Source organism: Rhinoderma darwinii, chromosome 2, assembly GCF_050947455.1.
Source record: "Rhinoderma darwinii isolate aRhiDar2 chromosome 2, aRhiDar2.hap1, whole genome shotgun sequence".
NCBI lineage: Eukaryota > Metazoa > Chordata > Amphibia > Anura > Rhinodermatidae > Rhinoderma > Rhinoderma darwinii.
In genome coordinates this window covers 206,213,484-206,227,562 of record NC_134688.1, presented here as the reverse complement: position 1 = coordinate 206,227,562, position 14,079 = coordinate 206,213,484, and the positions used below count along the sequence as shown (strand labels likewise).

The 14,079-nt window shown below is 37.1% G+C and overlaps 1 protein-coding gene across 2 annotated transcripts in view; it reads right to left on the bottom strand.

Annotated features, from left to right (window-relative positions):
* Positions 1-317: 317 nt before the first annotated feature.
* The window catches only part of FRMPD4 (FERM and PDZ domain containing 4), a 433,432-nt gene continuing 419,670 nt past the window's right edge, over positions 318-14,079 (bottom strand). The window contains exons 16-18 of one of the 2 annotated variants that reach the window (XM_075852756.1): positions 12,952-13,992; positions 11,482-12,666; positions 318-2,117 (exon numbers count right to left, since the gene is read on the bottom strand). In XM_075852756.1, the coding sequence (XP_075708871.1) occupies positions 766-2,117; positions 11,482-12,666; positions 12,952-13,992 (3,578 nt within the window). In that variant the 3' untranslated portion in view covers positions 318-765. Of the gene's footprint in view, positions 2,123-11,481; positions 12,667-12,951; positions 13,993-14,079 lie in introns of both variants that reach the window. The other variant, XM_075852758.1, reaches the window with a different exon arrangement.

The window sequence follows — 14,079 nt, the reverse complement described above, 5'->3', positions numbered from 1 at the left end:
AAACAATATCTAGCACTATCTGGTTTTAATTTGGAAAAATATATATACGGAATAGGTGATATATTCCTTTTTTCAAACAGGTCCCAACAAATCCTGATAGATACAATTTATATATAATGGGTTCCATTGTGGTTCTGGTATTTTGGTGTGTTTCTGGACAAGAAAAAAGCAGACCCTTTTTATCTAATTCTGAACAACTCCTTGAGCATTGTGAGTATATGATAAGTTTGCATTCTGTTATGTAAATAATAACACATACACATCATGAACAAAAAAAAAATCAATTTATTATATGTATATATATATATATATTCTCTAGTAAATCATAATACCTTTTTGGATATTTTCAAAACATATTTCATCATTTTAAGAGCTTAAAAATTATAATTTAAAATATTAAATACTGTGTATTTACATTATGATTCCATTTGCTATCTCTAACGTGACTGGGCTGGTAGGAGAAGAGGAAGATGCAGCAGGGGTTAACTGCAAACGTAATAAGCCTGCAGATAATGCAAGATAAGTAACTGAGGTTCATTAGGCTCCTAATGCTTATTTTTTTATTTCTTTTTTTACAACAGGCTGCATCACTTCAGCATTTTTGCTAATGAGTAATGCAATTCTCTCAATATCGTGTCTGGAGATGTATTGTGATGTATAGGTGGTTACGGGGGAATAATGCAATTTACATTGGTCTTTACATATGTAAAGTAAAAGGTTTATGTATGGCTTTGTTTAGGTAGTTTATGTGGTGAGTATCTTAGCTTATTTGTTCAAAAGCATTTTAAGAGAACGTGTTAGTGTGCTTACAACGGCAGCCATAGTACTAGAGTGTCGAGCCATAAGTTTAACACCGGAATCACAGAACATCTTTGCAGATGTAGACTCTGCGGCCCTCAGCAAACAAATGTAGTTCAATACCACCTCATCTATTTTTGCTACAATTTCTTGTTGTTGTGTTTCAGAGTTTACCGCTTTTACTAGTCGCATGCAAGCTTCTGTTAAACAACAGAGAATTTGAAAGCTTGCGGTCATAGCTGAGAGCATTTCATCTGGGCCCTTGTCTGCGGTAGCCATTTTTCTGCAGGCACTACCTAGCTGTCTTGATTCAACGGACAGTCGTTGCTTATATTGAGACAGCTCCTGGTCAAAGGTATCTAAGCTTGCATCTTCCCCCTTTCCGGCGTGGTTTGATCGTATTAGGCAGAGTAAGTCATTCGCATCTCTTTGAGCAGCATGAAACCCATCAGGTATTGCATAAACTTTTTCTTTTAGTGCATTTATTCTGGTAATCTTTTCATTAAAGTCCATGTTCTGGACACGCGATTCAGTTTGTCCAGCAACATGTTCCTCCTCCGTATATTTTGTGGCCATTACTATACTACCCCTGGGAGATTCTATATCTTTTCCTCCACTCTGTATAAATAAAAGCTCTTCTTTTTGAGCTTCCACTGGTGATTGTGGTAGATACACACATGATAGTTCTTTATTTTCATTATTATTACCATGGTCTATCTCTTCAAACTCATCTTCTTCATCATCACAATTCTTTCCCCTGTTTTGGAAGCAGTAACTAAAGGGGCCCCGACATTTCCAGTTGCTTGCATCTATTTTCAACAAAGGCAGCGACCTAGACTGTTTTTGTACCTTTTGCATAGAACCAGTTGACGTTGACCTTTTACTATCTTTACTTTCACTGAGTGTATTTACTGAACTATGGGAACAACTTTTGGATATTTTTTTCCCTAATGGAAGCTCAAGTCTCTTTTCAGACAGGGACGGTCCTGTCTCCACACCGTCCAAGCACAAGCTTATTGAAGAGATTTTCTTTTCTGTTACCTCCACACCTGAGGATCTTGTTATGACGCTGCTGCTCCGTCTTAGTACCTTTCTATTATGTGGCATTTTCAAACTTCCTCCCATGATGTCATACTGGTGTGAACTTGTCTCTGCTGCACAGGCCTGATTCCCTTGGTGAAAATGGAGAGAGTCTCGGTTCTGAGTTGGCACATTTGATTCTGAGCAAATGCTGGATGATGCAATAGGGTCTCCTTTCGGGTGTGTAATAGTAGCCGCAGGCATGCCATCTCTTCTTCCTTTTGCAGGCTCTGTCAAAGCTACACTAGGGGTAGTAGAAAAGCAGAGATATTTGTTAAGCATTTCTGAAAACATACACAAGAAATATTGCAAATAAATCTGTGAGCTTTTGATTGGTAATAAAATAAAGACTTCCTATCTGAAAATATAGTGAAACACTCGATGCCCTGTCCCTTAGTCCATGGCAACTAGCAGTGTTAATTGATTGGGAAAGAACACAACTCCAATACGTGCAATAAAGTTGAGTTTATTAAAAAATATATATATATATTTAAACGATCCATGTTGTAAAAGTTAAAAGAATACAATGCTTCTGATGAAAAATGTATGCAACTTGTACATACCGTGGAGGGCTCTTGCTTCCTAGTCAGTCTCATATAAAATGATTATTGGCTGCTAAACACAGAAAATTGACCCATCCTTTTCACTATTAACCCTTTCAGGATCGAGCTCATTTTGGCCTTCAGGACCAGCCCCATTTTTTCAAATCTGAAGTGTCATTTTATGTGGTAATAACTTCTGGATGCTTTACCTATCCAATCGATTCTAAAATTGTTTTCTCATGAGATATTGTACTTTATGATAGTCGAAAAATGTGGTCAATAAATTTATTGCTTATTTGTGAAAAACACCAAAATGTAAAGAAAATTTGCAAAAATTCAGATTTTTTTCATTTTAAATGTATCTGCCTGTAAGACAGACAGTAATACCACACAAAATAGTTACTATTTCCCATATTCCATATGTCTACTTTATATTTGCCTCATTTTATTTAGCATTATTTTATTTTTCTAGGATGTTACAAGGCTTAGAACTTTAGCAGCAATTTCTCACATTTTCAAGAAAATTTCAAAAGGCTTTTTTTTAAGGACCAGTTCAGTTCTGAAGTGGCTTTGAGGGCCTTATATATTAGAAACACAAACAGAAAAAATGGGACATAAATATCAAAACCACAAAAAAGGCCATACTCACTAGGTAGGTGGGTGGGTGAAAACCCGTTCCCATCAGGACGCAGACGGGTCAAAGAATGCTGCAGAAGGAGTGTGCATTAAATAGTGATAGCCCCTCCCACTAGTCTTGAGGGGAGTGGCGGACTAAGTGCTCAAAGGTGTGCGATAAATGTGTGTCAGTGTAGTGCTAGGGTGTGAATGGATGGTAAAAAATACATATGTATGTATGAAAGTGTCAGAACTGTGTAATAAAAATAAATAAATAAAATAAATGTGATGAATAGGGGTCAGTGCTGTGAATAGTACATGGGGTGTCAGTACTATGTGTAATACGTGGAGGGACCAGCACATTATCCCTCCACGTATTACACATAGTACTGACACCCCATGTACTATTCACAGCACTGACCCCTATTCATCACATTTATTTTATTTATTTATTTTTATTACACAGTTCTGACACTTTCATACATACATATGTATTTTTTACCATCCATTCACACCCTAGCACTACACTGACACACATTTATCGCACACCTTTGAGCACTTAGTCCGCCACTCCCCTCAAGACTAGTGGGAGGGGCTATCACTATTTAATGCACACTCCTTCTGCAGCATTCTTTGACCCGTCTGCGTCCTGATGGGAACGGGTTTTCACCCACCCACCTACCTAGTGAGTATGGCCTTTTTTGTGGTTTTTTATATATTAGAAAGACCCCATAAATCACCCCATTTTAAAAACTGCACCCCTAAAAGTATTCAAAACAGCATTCAAAAAGTTTCTTAACCCTTTAGGCGTCTCACAGGAATTAAAGCAAAGTAGAAGGGAAATTTAAAATACATTTTTTTGCCGAAATTCATTTGTAATAAATTTTTTCCCTGTAACACAGAATGTTTTACCAGAGAAACGCAACTCAATATTTATTGCCCAGATTCTGCAGTTTTTAGAAATATCCCACATGTGGCCCTATTGTGGTAATGGACAGAAACACCGGCCTCAGAAGCAAAGGAGCACCTAGTGGATTTTGGGGCCTCCTTTTTTTAGAATATATTTTAGGCACCATGTCAGGTTTGAAGAGGTCTTGTGGTGCCAAAACAGTGGAAACTCCCCAAAAGTGACACGGTTTTGGAAACTGCACACCTCAAGGAATGTATCTAGGGGTACAGTTAGCATCTTGACCCTACAGGTCTTTTGCTATATTTTTTTTGGAGTTTGTCTGTTAAAATGAAAATCTACTTTTTTTCTGAAAATATATTTTTTAATTTTTACAAGGAATAAAGAATAAAAAGCACCACAACTTGTAAAGCTATTTCTCCCGATTACGGCAATACCCCATATGTGGTAATAAACTGCTGTTTGGACCCTCGGCAGAGCTCAGAAGGGAAGGAGCGCCATTTGGATTATGGAGTGCAGATTTTGCTGGATTGGTTTTCAGTGCCATATCGCGTTTGCAACACCCTGGAGGGACCAAAACAGTGGAAACCCCCCAAAAATGACCCCATTTTGGAAACTACACCCCTCAAGGAATTTTTCTAGGGGTATAGTTAGCATTTTGACCCCACGTTTTTGTTTTTTTGCTGACTTTAGTGTAATTAGACCGTGAAAATGAAAATCGACTTTTTTTCTGAAAAAACATAGAAATGTTTAATTTTTACAATAAACAAAGGAGAAAAAGAACCCCAAAATTTGTAAAGCAATTTCTCCTGATTACGGCAATATGCCATATGGGGTAATAAACTGCTGTTTGGAGCCACGTCAGGACCCAGAAGAGAAGGAGCAATATTTTGCTTTTGGAGCTCAAATTTAGCTGGAATAGTTTTCGGGTGTCATGTCACATTTGCAAAGCCCCTGAGTGACCAAAACATTGGAAACCCCTAAAAAAATTACCCCATATGGGAAACTACACCTCTTAAGGAATCTATCTAGGGGTATAGAAAGCATTTAGACCAACAGGCCTTTTGCAGAATTTATTATAATTAGGCCGTAAAAATGAATAGCAACATTTTTTTCCACAAAAATGTTGTATTTTTTCATTTTCACAAAGGATAAAGGAGAAAAAGCACCCCAACATTTGTACAGCAATTTCTCCCAAGTACTGCAATACCCCAAGAGGTCATAAATGTTTTTTTCATTAGAAATTAATTAACCTTTTAAGGACTGATCCATTTTTTGCTTTTTCATTTAAATTTTTCCCTTCCCGCTTTCAAAGAGCCATAACTTTTTTTTATTTTTCGATCAGTAGAGTGGTGTGAGGGCTTATTTATTGCGGGAGGAGTTGCAGTTTCTAGTGACACCATTTAAAAAAAACGTCTTGTTTCACCACATTCTGGGAGCCATAACTCTTTTTATTTTTTGGTCGATTGAGCAGTGTGAGGGCTTATTTTTTGCGGGACAAGCTGTAGTTTTTATTGGTACCATTTTTGGTACATACAACTTTTTGAACACTTTTTATAAAAAAATTTTTTAAATCTAAGGTGACCAAAAGACAGCGATTTTGGCGTTTTAAATTCTTTATTTTTTACGGTGTTCACAGTGTGAGTTAAATAATGGTATATTGTAATAGTTTGGCCTTTTACAGATGCAGCAATACCAATTTTGTTTATTGTTTTTTATTTTTTTACATTACTTTAGTGGAAAAATGGGAAAGTTTTTTTTTTTGGACTTTAAATATATTATAATAACTTTATTTACTTTTTTTTTTACACATTTTATTAGTCCCCCTAGGGGACTTGAACCAGTGATCATTAGATCGCTGGTACTACACACTGCAACACTAATGTATTGCAGTATAGTGTCATTTTTACAGGCTCCTGTAACAGCGCGATCGCTGTTCCTGTCCGTTAGTCCCGGGTGTCAGCTGTAATACACAGCTAACTCCTGCAGCATATGGAGCGGGCTCAGCGCATGAGCCTGCTCCATATATAACCCCCTGCACCACGACATGCGCAGCGGATGGTGCAAAGTGAAAATTTAAATTTTCCACTGATATGCCATTTTAATGCACAATATGTTGTGCCCAGTTTGTGCCACTGAAGACAAATACCTCATCCCTGGTATAAAATGTCATATATGTGGACGTGAGCTGGTATTTGGGCATGCTGTAGGGCTCAGTAGAAAGGGAGTGCCATTTCACTTTTCTATAAAATCATTTATTTTACTTTTATATGTTATATATTATTTTTCAGTCAAAAAAGCTGTGTAAGGACTTGTTTTTGGTGGGACAGGTTGTAGTTTTTATTGGTACTATTTTGGCGTACATGTGACTTTTTGATCACTTTTTATTCTATATTTTGGGAGGGGTGGTGACCAAAAAAATTGTGATTCTGGAATTGTTTTTTAATCATTTTTTTTGCGGTGTTCACCGTGCGGGAAAAATAATATTATATTTATATAGTTTGAGTTGTTATGAACGCGGTGATACCAAATATGTGTACTTTTTTTTTTAACGGTTGCATTGTTTTCCTATAATATTTTTTTGTTTTTGTAACTTATAACTTATTTTTACACTTTTATAAAACATTTTTATTACTTTTTTTTTTACCTGCAGCACTGATAACTGCTGTAATACATTACACTACCTGGGTAGTGTAATGTATTATAAACTGCCAGTGTGACACTGAGAGTCACACTGACAGGAAGCCTGTCAGCACTTCTGTGCATGGCAGACACGGAGGCCGTTGTATGGCCTCCGGTTTTGCCATGACAACCGATGGCAGCACCGTGAATTCACGTCAGCGCTGCACACGGCCCAGCAAGCGCCAACGTGAATTTACTGTGGGCGGTAACACTGCTGCCATTCAATCAATACTAGCTGTACTGAAATATTTTTTAATCCTCATAAGAGATGGACCTGTTGGGAAACAATTAAATTGTAACTAATATTATCATCAACCTAAATATATGTCAAAGGTTTTTCTTTGCTTTGGACAACTGTTACTTGTTAGTAGGGTCCCTTGACAATATTTTGATCACAAAAAGGGGACCCGCAGCAATCAGAAGTAATCTGTGGGGAAACCTGACAGTAAGTGTTACATTTCCATGCAGCGCCACCACAGGGAAAATGAAGCATTACACAGTGTCTATTCAGATCAATGTGTTGTCTGTGTAATGCAGGACAGGACAGAACCTCCAAAGCGAGAGATGCTCTTTGGAACCACTCTTGCCAAGAGGAGAGGATCCAAAATATATATTTCCCTAAAATATAGACATGTTAATATTATTTTTCTGTGGACTGGAAAACTATATAAAACATATTTCTGCATATATCGTAAGGGTCAGTGTATTACTTTACCTTTATTTTTATCATTTAAATCTAATTCATTAGATGAGAACACTTTATGTTTAATTTATGAACTTTTCCAAATTTCAAAGTGGTCACCCATATCATGCAGTTTTAGGGTATATTTACACTTGGCAGATCTGTTGCAGAAATTTCTAAATGGGGTTGTTTTAGTGGGAAGCACAGGGTTTCTGCAACAAATCTGCCATGTGTGAAAACACCCATAAAATCAAAATATTAACTTCTTGGAGATTCAGTAACATATTTCTATTAACAAGCAATTTATTGTCCTCTGTATATAGTACAAGGCACAGTAAAACATATCTGAAATCTATGTAAAGAAATATTGTTATGCTACTTGATAACAGGAGTGGGATCTGTTGACGTTTAATGTATATGGCCAGCTTAATGCTATATAATGATATTACTTTTAAATATTTTTGTATATATATATATTTTTATATGTATATATATATATATATATATATATATATATATATATATATATAATTTCGATTTTTTTACCTTATAGCTTAAGGCTATGTTCACACGGGGTACTTTGCCGAGTTTTTTGACGCGGAAACCGCGTCGCAAAACTCGGCAAAAACGGCCCGAGAACGCCTCCCATTGATTTCAATGGGAGGCGTCGGCGTCTTTTTCCCGCGAGCAGTAAAACTGCCTTGCGGGAAAAAGAAGCGACATGCCCTATCTTCGGGCGCTTCCGCCTCTGACCTCCCATTGACTTCAATGGGAGGCAGGAGAAAGCGTATTTCTACCTGTTTATGCCCGCGGCGCTCAATGGCCGCGGGCGAAAAACGGCGCGATAATTGCCGCGAAAATCGGCGTGCAGGGAGAGGAATATCTGCCTCAAAGTTCCAAACTGAATTTTGAGGCAGATATTCCTCCCCCAAAATACTCCGTGTGAACATAGCCTTAAGGGAATCAGTGATACTAACGGTGGGCAGCATAACTGTACTGATGATCATATTCAGCTTTGTTTAAAGAGGCTCTGTCACCACATTATAAGTGCCCTATCTCCTACATAATCTCATCAGCGCTGTAATGTAGATAACAGCAGTGGTTTTTATTTTGAAAAACGATCATTTTTGAGCAAGAAACTAATTAGCATAAATCTAAAATTGCTCATAACTTGCTAAAAAATAATCGTTTTTCAAAATAAAAACCACTGCTGTTATCTACATTACAGCGCCGATCAGATTATGTAGGAGATAGGGCACTTATAATCTGGTGACAGAGCCTCTTTAACTATAAAGCGTTGACGCGTTTTAGAGAGGACAGCTTTGACATTTGGTTGCGGCCACCAATCAAAGATCAAATAGGCCATTAATATTAACCCTTTAGTGATCACCAATACGCCTTTTCACGGCGGTCTCTAAGGGGCCTTAGGCTAGGCCGTCACCTTTTCACGGTGGCCCAGTCTAAGCCCTGCATGGGTGTCCCGTGCAGGCTGGAGCCGGAGCTTGGCTGTCTGATGACAACCGGACCACTGCTCCAATGACCGCGATCGAAGTTTACTTAGATCGCGGCCGTTTAACCCGTTAAATGCTGCGGTCAATAGCGACCGCAGCATTTAACTTATTTACAAAGGGAGGGAGCTCCCTCTGTCACCCATCGACGGCCCGCAAATGCAATCACGGGTCTCCGATGGGTTGTCATGGCAGCCGGGGGCCTGATATAAGCCCCCAGGTCTGCCCTGGACATATACCTATTAGGACGTGCAGGAGGCGCATCCTAATAGATTGCCTGTCAGATTTACGCTGACAGGCAATAATGCTCTGGTATACTAAGTGTAATGCTTTGGCATTATAGCAGTGATCTAAAGATCACATAGTAAAGCCCCCTAGTGGGACTAAAAAAATAAGTAAGTAATGTGAAATAAAAATTATTAATAAAAATTCCATACAAAATAAATAAAAAATTTTTTTTCCATAAAAAGTGGTTTTATTTAGTAAAAGTGTACAAAATAAATAAAATTACATATATATGGTATCGCCGCGACCATAATGACTCAAACAATAAAGTTAATATGTAATTTAAACTGCAAGGTGAACACCGTAAAAAAAAACACTAAAAACAATGGCAAAATGTATATTTTTATCCATTGCCCCTCAAAAAAGTCATAATAAAAGTTAATCAATAAGTCCAATGTACCCCAAAACAGTACCAATCGAAACTACGTCTCGTCCCGCAAAAAACAAGGCCAAAAAATCACTACATTGACGGAAAAATAAAAAAATTACGGCTCTTGGAAAGCGACGATGCAAAAACAAATAATTTTAGTTCAAAAGTGTTTTTAATGTGCAAAAGTCGTAAAACATAAAAAACGTATACATATGTGGTATCGTCATAATCATACCGACCCATAGAATAAAGGTAACTGTTATTTACGCTACACAGTGAACGGCGTCAATTTAAAAAGCATGGAACAATGGCGCAATTTCAGGTTTTTTTTCAATTCCCCCCCAAAAGAAGTTAATAAAAGTTAATCACAAAACGTTATGTACCCCAAAATGGTGCCATTAAAAAGTAAAACTAATCCCGCAAAACACAAGTCCTCATACAGCTATGTCGACGGAACAATAAAAAAGTTGTAGCTCTTTGAATGCGAATATAGAAAAACGAATAAAAAAAATAGCTTGGTCATTAGGGCCTAAAATAGGCTGGTCACTAAGGGGTTAAGAGAACCCCTGTAAGCAGCTTTAAAAAGCGTCTCAACTGTTTGATAAATATGGAACTTTTATGAACTTCTTGCACTAGTATTACAACAACTGTGATATATTGATAAATCTACTTGAACATTTTTTTATAGACATGAACCAACATTTTCCTCTCTTTATCTGTGTAATATATAACAAGCAAAATTTAAAATAATTGTTCTGCATGGTCTATGTTTGCAAGTCAGCTTGTTTATAAGTAGAAGGAAATCCTAGCAGTTTTTCTCTTTCCTTCTAAATTTTCCAATATAAAAATGCAAAATATAGCAATTCACTTTCTACCCACACTTTCCCCATTGTGCGTTCCTTTACTATGTTTGAAGGTGGATGAATGGTAGAAGAAAAAAGAAAGGGCAGCCTCTGGTGTTTAGGTATTTTTTTCTAAAGGAACAATATAAAAACAGAATAAGGCACTAGATTTAAGGAAAGAAATGTGTTACTTTGGATGAAAGTGTTGTAGTAAACAAATTAGCAAAAATATGTATCTATCTCAGGGCTTATTAACAAAATTTTTCTACTGTTTATGTGATGTCCCAGCCATGTGTTTGCTTGTCTTGGTGATTACATTGTGATTACACTGGCTATGTGTCCAATTACGGTATTTGCTGTCCTATATTCACCCACAGCTTTGTACTTCCTGTGCTGGATTATTCTAGTTTGCCAGTAATCCAATTTCCCTGTGCTTAACCATTATTGATCTCCTGTGTGCCAAACTCTGCATACGTCTGACCACGACTGATCTTCCAGTCCTGTGTACTGGGATCTGCATGCATATGATTGCTGCTGAACCCTCTTTTCGTTGTTCCCCTTCACCTGCAGCCCATCCATCACATGGAGATTATCTTGGAAAGGCGAGCTGGGTATCTCCTTGCAGTAAAGTCCATACCCTCTCGTACGAGTGCTGCACCCCCTTCAAAACAGCTGATCGGCAGGGATCCAGGGAGTCGGACCCCGACTCATCAGCTATTGATGGCCTATCATCGAGGTGAGGGCAGACTCTTACAGCGATGCAGTGGCACTACAGTAAAACCTGTTCTAATTGTTAATCTAGCTTGGATTTGTGGATAGAACAGCTGAAGGACTAAACCCTACAAAATCAGTTTATAGATGAATATTTTATAAAGTTTAGCAACATTTTTAATTATGTATGCAAATAAACAAAAATCTTGTAATTCTTGTAGTTACTGTTAGAAAATACTTACGTGATTACAGGTTATTTTAAGACACTTATGTCCCCTGTTCCATACGAGTCATGGCAGTAAGCTCTTACATGATTTCACCAAATCATTAAAAACTTCCTTTATATTTAGTTTTCAAATAATGATGTAAGAATCACAATAATAATAAAAAATAACAAGAAAAATCATAAAATTGTCTGCATATTAAAACTATTGATATGGAAAACAATTAGTGATGTACCTGTGGTTTCTTTTATTTTCGAAATCCGATGACATCCCTCTCTCAAGGTTCCAAACAATGGGTCCGCATTCATTGCTGTATGTGCAACAGGCACATTCATTCTGTGACAAGCAGTGTCACCTTGTTGATGCAGTTCAGTATATGTTGTCCCATGATTTAGAAGCATTGATTGTCTTTCATCAGAGTTTATGTAACTTCCACTCTTTACTGAAGCATCAGAGAGAATATGTTTAGCATCAGAAGTACACAAAGGAGATTCTACCGGTGTTGCACATGAACTGCTACCTGTAATACAACCTGCATCTACAGAAGAACACTGGGAACTTTGCAGAGAAAAATTTCCTTCACTTTGAAATGACGACATGTTCTTAGGGGCAGGAGTACCATCAGCTTCAGAGTCACCAAGATCTTTGGAAGAAGAAATAAAAGCTGCATTGGAAATAAATATATCCTCTTGTTCTGAAAGAGAGGTTTCCATATTTAAGTCATCCTTGGTATCAGTTTCAATTTTTCCTATTCCAGAAAGCCTTGGTAATGTCTTTACATACAAAGAACCTGCTGGCAATTTCTCTATCGCTCCCTTCTCAGTGGTATTATACCATCGTTGATTGTCTTTCCGGAACGCAGTTCTTTCCAAGTTAAAATTACTCAGATGTGGACAGTCTTTTGAAGGGAGTGTTTCAAACTTTGTTTTTAGTTCACCATCATTTTCTGTTCGTTTACCTACTTGCTTTTTGACTGTAACATTTACATCAAAATGTGTTTTTATATCTGTGTCTGGTTTATTTTTCCTTTTGCAAGTATATACCAAAGAGCCCATTTGCATCTTGTTAAAGTATTCAGTAACAGATTTTGTCTCCATGGTTTCTGGCTCCATTTCTATGTTATCAGAATGAAGTATTTGCTTTGAAGGCACAGCTTTTGACTGGAGTTCCACAGCTTGCCTATTTGCTAAGGAAGAAGTAGACTTTAGAGACATACATCCAGATTGATTCTTAGAGATTTCCGCCTGCTCTGGTATCAGAGTATGGTATGCTTCATTGTTGGTCAACATTGCACGTGCTGGAATTTCTGTTTGCTTTTGCGCTGAAGCTAGCTCGGAGCTCTCTGTCATTTCTGAGGAATTGGTTTCATTTCCGGAATCTGAAGATGATTCAGGACTATATGCTCTTAATATTGTTACACCTGTAAGACAGAGAGAGAAAATTTTAGTAAAAATGACTAAACTGAATATTTTTGTTATCTGCTCTGTATCACACCATAACCATACCTTTATAAATCATATGGGAGTTTCGTATTATATGTCAAAAATTATAAAAACAAAAATAACGCCAGATCCAACGGATAAAATAAAAAGAATGGTTTGATTATGATGAACAGTAACAAAAATATAAAATAATGTGATGGCTGAAAGGGATGTAATGATGGATTTTGTACACTAATGAATGAATGTCACAATGGTGAAAGAACCTGAAGTGTCATCTGCTTGGCTGTCTTCCGAAACAGCCAATTCTTGCATCGCTTGAAGATTTGATACCACTGATTCTTCCAGGATTGTCTCGCATTTTTCATCTATGCTTGTTGGTACAGCATCAATAAGAGACACAGGAATGTCATCATTAGACATACTGACAGCTGAAGCAGACTGATTCTGACAGTCTTCTTCATCAGAGCTGTCTCTAAATCCAGGAGGAGGAGCAGCAATGGCCATGTTCAAGGAATGCAGTAAGAAATCATCTTCATTGTCATCTCCTTCAGGTGGTGGAAGCGAGGTTAAATCTATGATGTCATCAATGGATCCTGACATGCTAAGGATATCTGTTCTAGTATCCTCTGGCACTATTGCATCTTCTTCACAACTAGCCTCATCTTCGTCTTCAACATCGTCTGTGTTTTCAGAATAACATATATCATGTAAAAGTGGTTCTTCGATTCCTTCTGTAGCGCCAAACATTTTATTTTCAGATATATTTGCATAAACAGCATTAGCAGCAAAATGGATGCTTTCAGCATCTGATGTCAAGTCTAAGTCTTTAATGTCATTGGCATTATTTAAGTAAATTACATTTTGTTTATCTAACATTTCAGGACTTTCATCCAGCAATCTTTCATAACCAAGTGTCTGAGGGCTTATGGTGTCTAGGTTATGGTCACCAAATATGAAAGACACCTTTGCACTTCTTGGAGAGTCTTGTGCTGTATTGGAGTGTTCTAGTCCTGAAAGAGATAGCAATGATGGCTGGATAACACTGAGGCTATTTTCCAAATCTATATGGTCACATTGTTTGGTTAGTTGCTGATCAAGTTCTCCTGAATTAAATGTAGTCTCTATGTACAAACTCCGATGGTCTTTATGACATAGTGGACTTTCTGAAACTTCAATGTTTCGTTGTTTCAAGTCTGTGAATATTTGTTGAGCTTCCTGATTTTCTTCGTAAGCAAAGATAGTTGATTTTGGTAAATAATTCCAATCACAATCATGATAGTTTATTTTAGTGCGAATTTCATTTCCTAAAAAAATAGATAACAGATAACAGTAAATATTATCATTTTAAATATTTTATTTAACTTACAAAATACAATTTAATATGGAAAATA